General features: G+C 44.0%; 1 protein-coding gene across 1 annotated transcript; it reads right to left on the reverse strand.

Annotated features, from left to right (window-relative positions):
• Positions 1-7,225: 7,225 nt before the first annotated feature.
• LOC116987130 (hydroxycarboxylic acid receptor 2-like) lies at positions 7,226-8,550 on the reverse strand. Its single transcript, XM_033043007.1, has one exon. The coding sequence runs from the start codon at positions 8,548-8,550 to the stop codon at positions 7,522-7,524; it is 1,029 nt and encodes a 342-aa protein (XP_032898898.1). The 3' UTR covers positions 7,226-7,521.
• Between the last annotated feature and the right edge of the window lie 1,084 nt (positions 8,551-9,634).

Genomic DNA, 9,634 nt, shown 5'->3' on the forward strand with positions numbered 1-9,634 from the left:
TTACAGCAACATTGCTGGGTAAGAAACAGATGATGAAAACCGTCGCCACGACCACCACAAGCCTCGTTGCTCGTTTACATTTGGCCCTCAGTTCAGCTTTCATCTGCTTTAGCTTCCAGGCGATACAGCAAGTGGAAAACAGGATGATCGAAGCCGGTAAAAGGAAATTGAAAATAATAAAAACCATGTTAGTCAAAATCGCTGTGGAACTTAAGGGCTTGAATGGTTTGAACGGCTCACAATTTGACACATTCATGTGCTGGAACGTGCGAGGTTCAGTCAAAATGTGCAGACACATCGCCAGCGTTACAAGCCAAAGAATGCAGGATACCTTCACCGCACCGCTTGTGGTCATTTTGCTCACTTTATGGTGAGGGTGGATCACCTTGAAGTAGCGTTCAAGCGCCATAACCGCCAGGAAAGCAACGCTCACTGCCCGGTTCATAAATATCGTGAATATCTTCAGGCGACAGGCAACATCGCCGAAAATCCAGTCTTTCCCACGGATGTAATAGTCAACTCGAAATGGTAGGGCGCAGATTAGCAGAGTGTCCGCGATGGCCAGGTTCAACCCGGACACCTCTTCTTCCTCCCTCTCTATATACTGCATTCCCCTGCTATCTCTCTCTCTCCTCTCTTTCTCTCTCTCCCTTCCCTTTCTCTTTCTCCTTTCCTCTCCTGCTCTCTCTCCCCCTTTCCTTCCCTCTCTCTCCTCCTTCCGTCTCTCTCTCCCGCCTCTCTCCTTCCCTCGCTCTCTCTTTCTCTCTCTCCTCCCCCCTGTCTACCATTTCTTTCAATCTCTCGCTCTCTCTCTCTCTCTCCTCCTCTCTCTCTCTCTCTCTCTCTCTCTCTCTCTCTCTCTCTCTCTCTCTCTCTCTCTCTCTCTCTCTCTCTCTCTCTCTCTCTCTCTCTCTCTCCTCTCTCTCTCTCTCTCTCTCTCTCTCTCTCTCTCTCTCTCTCTCCATTTTCTCTTCCTTCCCTCTGTGTCTCCTCCTTCCCTCTACCCCAGCCCCCCCTCCTGAACCATCCCTCTCCCCGCCACCCTTTCTCTCTCTCAACTGATTTGATTAAAGTAACAAGAGACAAGTTTGCAAGAAACGCAAACTTTTCAGAGCATTCCTGGTCCATCCTACATCCATTTCTAAAAAGGATGTTTTTCTTAGCATCCGTTCTGTCGTTAGCACATCAACCCCAGCCAACAATGAACCATTATGGCCTCCACCCTTCCCGAGGTCATCTGTTGCCGGCCGTTTTGTTTTGGCCTTTTCTCGCCTCCAATGAACCATTATCGCCTCCCCCCCTATCTCTATCGTTCAGACTGAAGAAGGGTTCTGACTCGAAACGTCACCTATTCCTTTTGTGTGGAGATGCTGTCACCCATTGAGTTACTTCAGCATTTTGTGTTTAATTTCAGTGTAAACCAGCACCTGCTGTTGCTTCCTACACAGGCTTTTTCCATTACTTGCAGAAGTGTCCAGAAAAGATTCCACAAGATGCGTGATCCGTGGCTGGAGTATGTGGCAGATGAAGTACAGATTACGTTGATCAGAAAGACTCGAAAGATGTCTACACTGCTCTATATATAAATCTATGAATGCTCCTCAACTTCCTGGCAGCTCATCGCTACGGAGTACAGATGGACTGAGTCATTACTGGAAAACCGACCTTGAAGAGATGAGCTAAGCATTTCAACGCTCTCCTAAAATAGACCATCTACACTTGGTGATGAAGCAGTGGGTTGCACGCCACAACATCCAATAAGCCTGACTCTTGCAGAAACCCTGGGCTTGCAAAAGTTTAAACGTCAGTGAAATGTGGAGAACAGATACTACACAAGAGGAAGTTATCAAACAAGGGGGCCCACAGTTGATTGGGAAATGATAGAACTAAAGTCATAGTCATACAGAGTCATAAAGTCCTTCAGCCCAACTCATCCTTGATGCCCCATCTGAGCTAGTTCCATTTGCCACATTTCGTCCATATCCCTCTAAACCTTTCCTATCCATCGACCTGTCCAAGTGTCTTTTGAATGTTATTATCGTTCAAGAATCAGCTACTTCCTCGGGTAGCTCGTTCCATATGCCCACCACCCTCTGACTGAAAAGGTTGCCCCTCAGGTTGCTATTAAATCTTTCCCCCCTCACTTTAAACCAATGTCCTCTAGTTCTTGAATCCTCTACTCTGGGTAAAATACTATGCACATTCATCCTATCTATTCCCCTCATGATTTTATACACCTCCATACGATCACCCCTCAGCCATCTGCGCTCCTAGGAATAAAATCCAAAGAATAAAGGCATTCACTCTATCTCCCTCTCATGATTTAGGGGAAGGAACTAGGAGAATGTATCCCATGACTTCAAGAATGCCTCAATCATTCACCTACACAAGCATAAGGATGAGGAGAGGATGTTTCCACTAGTGGGAGAGTATAAGACTAGAGGTCATAGCCTCAGTATTAAAGGACATTCGTTCAGGAAGGAGATGAAGAGAATTTTTTTTTTTCAAATGGTGGTGAGTTTGTGGAATTCTTTGCCACTGAAGGCTGTGGAAGCCAAGTCAATGGATATTGTTAAGTCAGATATTCTTGATTAGTTTAGGTGTCAGAGGTTATGGGGAGAATACATAGAAAATAGGTACAGGTGTAGGCCATTCAGTCCTTCGAACTAGCACCGCCATTCAATGTGATCATGGCTGATCATCCACAATCAGTACCCCGTCCCGGCCTTCTCCCCATATCACTTGATTCTGCTAGCCCTAAGAGCTCTATCTAACTCTCTATTGAATGCATCCACTGCCTTCCAAGGCAGAGAATTCCACAAATTCACAATTCTGTGTCAAAACGTTTTTCCTCATCTCAGTTCTAAATGACCCACCCCTTATTCTTAAACTGGCCCCTGGTTCTGGGCTTCTCCAACATCGGGAACATGTTTCCTGCATCTAGCGTGTCCAATTCCTTAATAAATTTTATATGTTTCTATAAGATTTCCTCTCATCCTTCTAAATTCCAGTGAATACAAGCCCCGTCGTTTCATTATTTCTTCATATGACAGTCTGCCATCCCGTGAATTAACCTCATGAACCTACGCTGCACTCAATAGCAAGGATGTCCTTCCTCAAATTAGGAGACCAAAACTGCACACAATACTGCAGGTGCAGTCTCACCGGGGCCCTATATAACTGCAGAAGGACCTCTTTGCTCCTATACTCAAATCCTCTCAATACTCAAATAGAAGGCAGGAGAATGGGGTTAGGAGTGATAGATCAACCATGATTGAATGGCGGAGTAGAGTTGATGGGCTGAATGGCCTAATTCTATTCCTATCCCATATGACTAAGGGGAAATTACAATTCTGTGACAATCACAAAGGAACCTCTTTCCTCTCGACTGTCATTAAAATCCTCGCTGGAGTCCAACTACTCACCTCGAAGGAGACCTAATTCCTGAAAGTCAATGTGGTTTCCATCAAGGGCGTGAAAGAGTAAACATGACCATCACTGTGAGGTGTCTACCGAGAGAAGTGCCCAGAACAAATCTGCAAAGTTGTTCACCACCTCTGTTGAGTTTATAAAAGCTTGCAACCCTGTTTGCCATAAGGGCTCTGTGAAGAACAAGGCAAATTGTGGTTGCCTCAAAAACATTCATCACAGTTGTCCAACAACTCCGTGATGGAAGGTGGCCAGAATAATGGATGGCACAGAGTCTTATGAACTTATGCACAACATGCTTTGGATCATTTTGTTTGACATGCTCATGTAAAAAGCGGTGCTCGCTCATATGAAGGAATGAAGGAAGCAAAGCTGAACCGAAGGAAGCAAAGAGGAAAAGAGAAGCTGTAAATGAAGAACTACTAATACTGCAGCATCCTGTCACCTCTGAGGAAGGAACTTCTGAACCAGATTGGTTTAATCAACCACCTCCATACGCTGCACCACTAATACGCGAGCACTTCCCTGACCTCATGATGTCAATGTAGTTCGATTGACATAAACATTCACTTATATGTTTGCCCCTGAATAGTTTACAATGGTGCAAAACCAGGACATCCAAGTAGCTGGCTTCCACATCCTTGTTGGATGGATAGCTGTATGGTTTAGTTTGGTTTAGAAATACAGCGTGGAGTTCGCACCGACCAGCGATCCCCGCACATTAACACTATCCAACACACACTAGGGACAATTTACACTTGCACCAAACCAATTAACCTGCAAGCCTGTATGTCTTTGGAGTGTGGGAGGAAACCGAAGATCTCGGAGAAAACCCACGTGGTCATGAGGAGAACGTACAAACTCTGTACAGACAGCACCCGTAGTCGGGATCGAACCTGGGTGAGGCAGCAACTCTACCACTGCGACAATGTTCCCCTGTTCCATTGATCAATAAAGTATCTTCGTACAATGAACAATGGAAGAGATTGCTTTGTCAGTTTCCAGTTCTGTATTTCATGTTGAACTAATAGTACATTCCTGTTATTACTGTTCAGAAAATGTATTGCTGAAAAAAGTGAGGTCATGCTGAAAAGGAAAGTAATTATAGACACGTTTCTAGTTCATATTGTTCCTGGTTATTAAATTACTGCATCAAACAAAAGCAACAACTTCCAAACAGAATATGGAAAAAGAGATCTTTGAGCCTTTAAAGGACTTTTTTTTTCTTTTCGCTAATTTGCACAGGAAACGGAAAATAATTTTTTCATCAAAAATCATTTCAAATTAATGTTGCACAACGTATTGCACATTTTTGGTAACTCTGTTTTATTTCCACAGATACTTACATCACAACGTTTACACCACTTTTCATTGCCTTTGGACAAGAAGAGCTAGCTCAGAGCTCAGGGGGAGCGGAAATTGTCTGAAGAAGGGTCTCGACCCGAAACGTCACCTATTCCTTTTCTCCAGAGATGCTGTCTGACCCCCTCACCCTGGAAGCCTTACCCCCTTACTCAAACCTCACGTCAAAAACCTTGCAGTGATATTTGACTCAGCATTGAAGTTTGACAAACAAGTCAATGTCGTGGTAAAAGCTAGCTTCTTCCAGCTTCGCACGATAGCTAAAATAAAACAATTTCTCCGATTTGTCGACTTGGAAAAGATCATCCACTCATTTATCTCCTCTCGCCTTGATTACTGCAACTCCCTCTACACTGGCATCAGTCAATCATCCCTGTCCCACCTGCAATTGGTTCAAAACGCCGCAGCGAGACATCTGACGGGCACCCCGATTCTGACCTCTCTCCACTGGCTCCCAGTGCGGTTCAGAATCAATTTCAAGCTCCTCCTTTATGTTTACAAAGCCCTTAACGGGCTTGCCCCCACCTACATCAGAAATCTGCTAAACCACCATTCTACCTTCAGGTCCCTCAGGTCGGCCGACTTGGGATTACTGACCATCCCGCGGTCTAGGCATAAGCTCAGGGGTGACCACGCTTTTGCGGTTACAGCACCTAGACTATGGAACAGCATCCCTCTTCCCATCAGAACTGCCCCCTTTATCAACTCTTTTAAGTCTAGACGTAAAACTTATTTCTATTCACAAGCGTTTCTTGAGGCCCTCTGAGGGAGCGTTGTATGTATGTATTTGTATGTATTGTTAGATCTATGTACTACTGTTTGTAGACATTAGTACTTGCACTGATGTAAAGCACTTTAGTCAACAAGAGTTATTTTTAAATGTGCTATAGAAATAAAATTGATTTGACTTGACTTGACCCGCTGAGCAGGGCCGGATTTACGTACAGGATTCATAGGCTTAAGCTTAGGGCCTCCTATAGGGAAGACCAGACCCATTTTATTGTTGAGAAACAACTCCATAGACACAAAAACATTATGTAACATTCCAGGGCTAGAGCAACTGGAATCTTCATATTGCTATTATTTTCCCAAATACTGCAGTTGTGAACAGTGTGATTAGATGAATGAATTACAGAGTGCAAGTGTAATACAAAATCAACTCAAACACAGCATGAGAGCCATTTAAAAAGAAATTATTTAAAAAAATTAAAAAAGAAAATTACCAGTCAAATTTTATAAACATTTTATTCTTTAAAAAGAACTAACAGAATTATGAATCTAGCCCTATATCACACACAAACTGTTCCCCGCGAGTTGGGTAGGTTCCGGTTACTGGAATGGACGCAAAAAAATGCCCACGATCCGCTCCGTAGCGTACTACACGTCAGCCCATTGCACTTCGCAGGAGTGGTCTATCTTGCTCCGCTATAAGATCTTTGGTGTAGGGTGGATGGGAATGTGGGATAAGTGTGAACGGGTGATCAATGGTCGGCATGGACTCGTGGGTCGAACGGCCTGCTGCCATGCTGTATCTCTAAAAAACTAAAAACAAGGGATATCATATCCCACCTGGGCTTATGAAAACTAGCTTCTTCCCTCTTACTCATGTTTAAGAAAGAACTGCAGATGCTGGAAAATCGAAGGTAGCCAAAAGTGCTGGGGAAACTCAGCGGGTGAGGCAGCATCTATGGAGCGAAGGAAATAGGCAACGTTTCGGGCCGAAAGCCTTCTTCTGACTGATGTAGAGTGGGGAGAAGGGGGGGAGGGGAGGGGGGGAGTGGGGGAGTGGGGGGTGGGGTAGGGGGGGGGGGGGGAGGGGGAGGAAAGAAGAAAGGAAGAGGAGGAGCCAGAGGGCTGAGGGAGAGTTGAGAAGGGGAGGAGACAATAAGGGCTTCCGGAAATTTGAGAAGTCAATGTTCATACTGCTTCTTCTCTCTTACCCATCTCTGATGAAGAAGGAACTTTAAACATCATGTCTCAGTGTAATTTCTACCTCCTCCGGAACAAACCCCTTCAAAGAATTTAAAGAGACCACCACAACATCAAAGTGTGACATTGTAAATGATAATATATTTCAGAACTTAAGATCAATCAACCTGTTAACAAAAGGATTAAAATGTACATTATTTTTTTGTACTTATTTACAGGTTAGCATTTAATGACAATATCTAGTAAGAAGAAGGCTCCCCGCCTGAAACGTCACCTATCCCTTTTCTCCAGAGAAGCTGCCTGACCCGCTGAGTTACTCCAGCACGACGTGCCTATCTTCGGTATAAACCAGCACCTGCAGTTTGTTGCTACACATAGTTAGTTAGTTAGTTTAGTTTAGTTTATTGCCACGTGCAATACGCTACAATGAAAAGCTTTTGTTTCATGCTAATCAGTCAGCGGAAGGACTATACATATTTACAATTGAGCCATTCACAGCGTACAGGTAGATACATGATGAAGGGAAGAACGTTTAGAGCAAGATAAAGTCGAGTAAAGTCCCATTAAAAATAGTCTGAGGGTCTCCACTGAGGTAGAAAGTAGATCAGGACCGTTTTCTAGTTGTTTATAGAATCGTTCAGTTGCCTGGGAAGAAATTGTCCTTGAATCTGGAAGTATCCGTTTTCACCCTCTGACAGTAGAATCCAGTTTAATGGTTCAGTTGTGCTATCATTGTCACATCTGCCAAACGCAGAGTGGGATTTTCTTTTCTTACAAAGTTGACACAGTGGTCTCAGGTGATCAGAGAAGTATATCAGAGCTGAGGTATCGATCTTTCGAGGGTTCTGCTTTAGACTCGCGTGGGTCCATTTCTTGATCGGTGGTTGATTTGGCCAAGCTAACATTGAGAGGGGCGAGAGCTTTCTTCAAAGCGCCTTTGAACGCCGAACTCGAAAAGTAGTAAATAACAGGGTCGATAACGCTGTTCAGATACGTCATGAATAAAGTATTATAAAAGATATTGACTGCAATGACATAGGACTTGCAGTCCACCGAACTTCTGAGTCGAGTGATCAAAACGGCGACCACAGCAATATTGGTGGGCAGGAAACAGATTATAAAAACCGCTGCCACGGCTATCACAAGCTTGGTGGCACGTTTATATTTCCCTCTCATATCGCTCTCCATCTGCCTTAACCTCCAGATGATGCTCGAGGTGGAGAAAAGTATAACGGAGACCGGCAAGATGAACTTGAAGAAAATAAACACGGCGTCGGTCCAAATTGCGGTGGGATTCAGAGGGTGGTCGATGTTGAAGGGTTCGCAGAAGGTCGAGTTGTTTCGCTGGAAGTCGTGCCGATCCACCAACAAGTGCGTGCAAATTGCCACTGCCATGACCCACAGGGCTCCTGCTATCTTGGCCGCACACCTCGGGGTCAGCTTGTTTGCCATGTGCTGGGGGTGGACCACCTTAAAGTAGCGGTCGATGGCTATCACCATCAGGAAGATGATGCTGCCAATGCGGTTTAAGGAAATCATGAAGATGTTCAGGCGACAGGCCACATCTCCAAAGATCCAGTCCTTCTTGCGTATGTAGTAGCCGGCACGGAAAGGGAGGCAGCAGATTAAAAGTGTATCCGCAATCGCCAGGTTCAGGGAATAGACCGTGTTCGGTTTCCAGGTCTTGACATGAAAGCAGAAGATCCACAAAGCAATGGCGTTACAAATGAAGCCGAGGACGCATGTAATAATGATGATCGGCGAGTTGTATGCTGAGCTGCGCTCTCCATTGGGAGCGCTCTGCTGGGTTAAATTCACCAAATCCTCCATTATCATAGAGTTGCGGGAATCTCAGACACTTTTCCATCCGAGATTTGGCAAGTGAATAAAAGAAGAACAAACTTATATAGCCTGGCTGCTACATCACAGGTCACGGGTGGGATTTCAACATTCAGGGAAGTACGTATTTGGGGAAGTACTCAGGCATCTAGACTTTTTCTTGCACTAATCATTATAGGGAGGTTGCACGGCAGTCGGGTCATGACACGTGACCCTTACTGTTGCCACACTGCGACAACTGGAGTACACGCGATGAACTGCAGGTCAGCACTGACCATTGCTTCCAGCGTAGCGGGCACGTTAAAACCCGCCGAAATGGTCAATTTTTGCGTTGTAAATAATTATGGAAATCGGGGTAAACGTGAGAGACATTTATCCTACTTCAGAATTGCAAAAGTGATGAGAAATTGTGGTTGAGAGAAGCGAGTGCTGACGGGATAACAACAGCTAAAGTGCTTGGCGAACATTGGCCGTCCAGATATCGAGATTGAAAATGTTGGCAATTATTGCGTTTGCTCACTGCATTTCATCAACAGTAAGGCATTATTTGTGTTTTTTCTTGATTCCTTTGGTATCTAAAAAGTTTCAGAAGTGATAAATCTGGCTGTAAAATTTAAAAATCGCCCATGGTTCTCAAGTGGGTTTTTACATACAAAACGAAAATGCTTCTGAAGCAAAATGTATCATTAAAAAAATTGCAAACGACACGTGGGTTTTGAATTACATTTTACTCAGATGCAAGCCAAGGAATGGCATAATTGTTAGCTGTTAATTGGACATAATCAACCTCAGCAAATTGACAATATCCAATTGAAAGGGAGTGAGTGTTTAAGCTGTTAAGACATTTTATTATTTGCCAAAATATACATCTCAATAGCATAATGATAGGAAACTTACTTTTCCACACACCACTCGTAAATTTAACTTCAGAAACATTTTCTTTTTGCATGTAAAAACCCACTTCAGAACTATGGGCGATTTTAAAGTGTTACAGCCAGATTTATCACTTCTGTAACTTTTTAGATACCAACGGAATCAAGAAAAAACAAATAATGCCTTACTGTTGATGAAATGC

The sequence above is a fragment of the Amblyraja radiata genome, chromosome 25, assembly GCF_010909765.2.
Source record: "Amblyraja radiata isolate CabotCenter1 chromosome 25, sAmbRad1.1.pri, whole genome shotgun sequence".
Classification (NCBI taxonomy): domain Eukaryota; kingdom Metazoa; phylum Chordata; class Chondrichthyes; order Rajiformes; family Rajidae; genus Amblyraja; species Amblyraja radiata.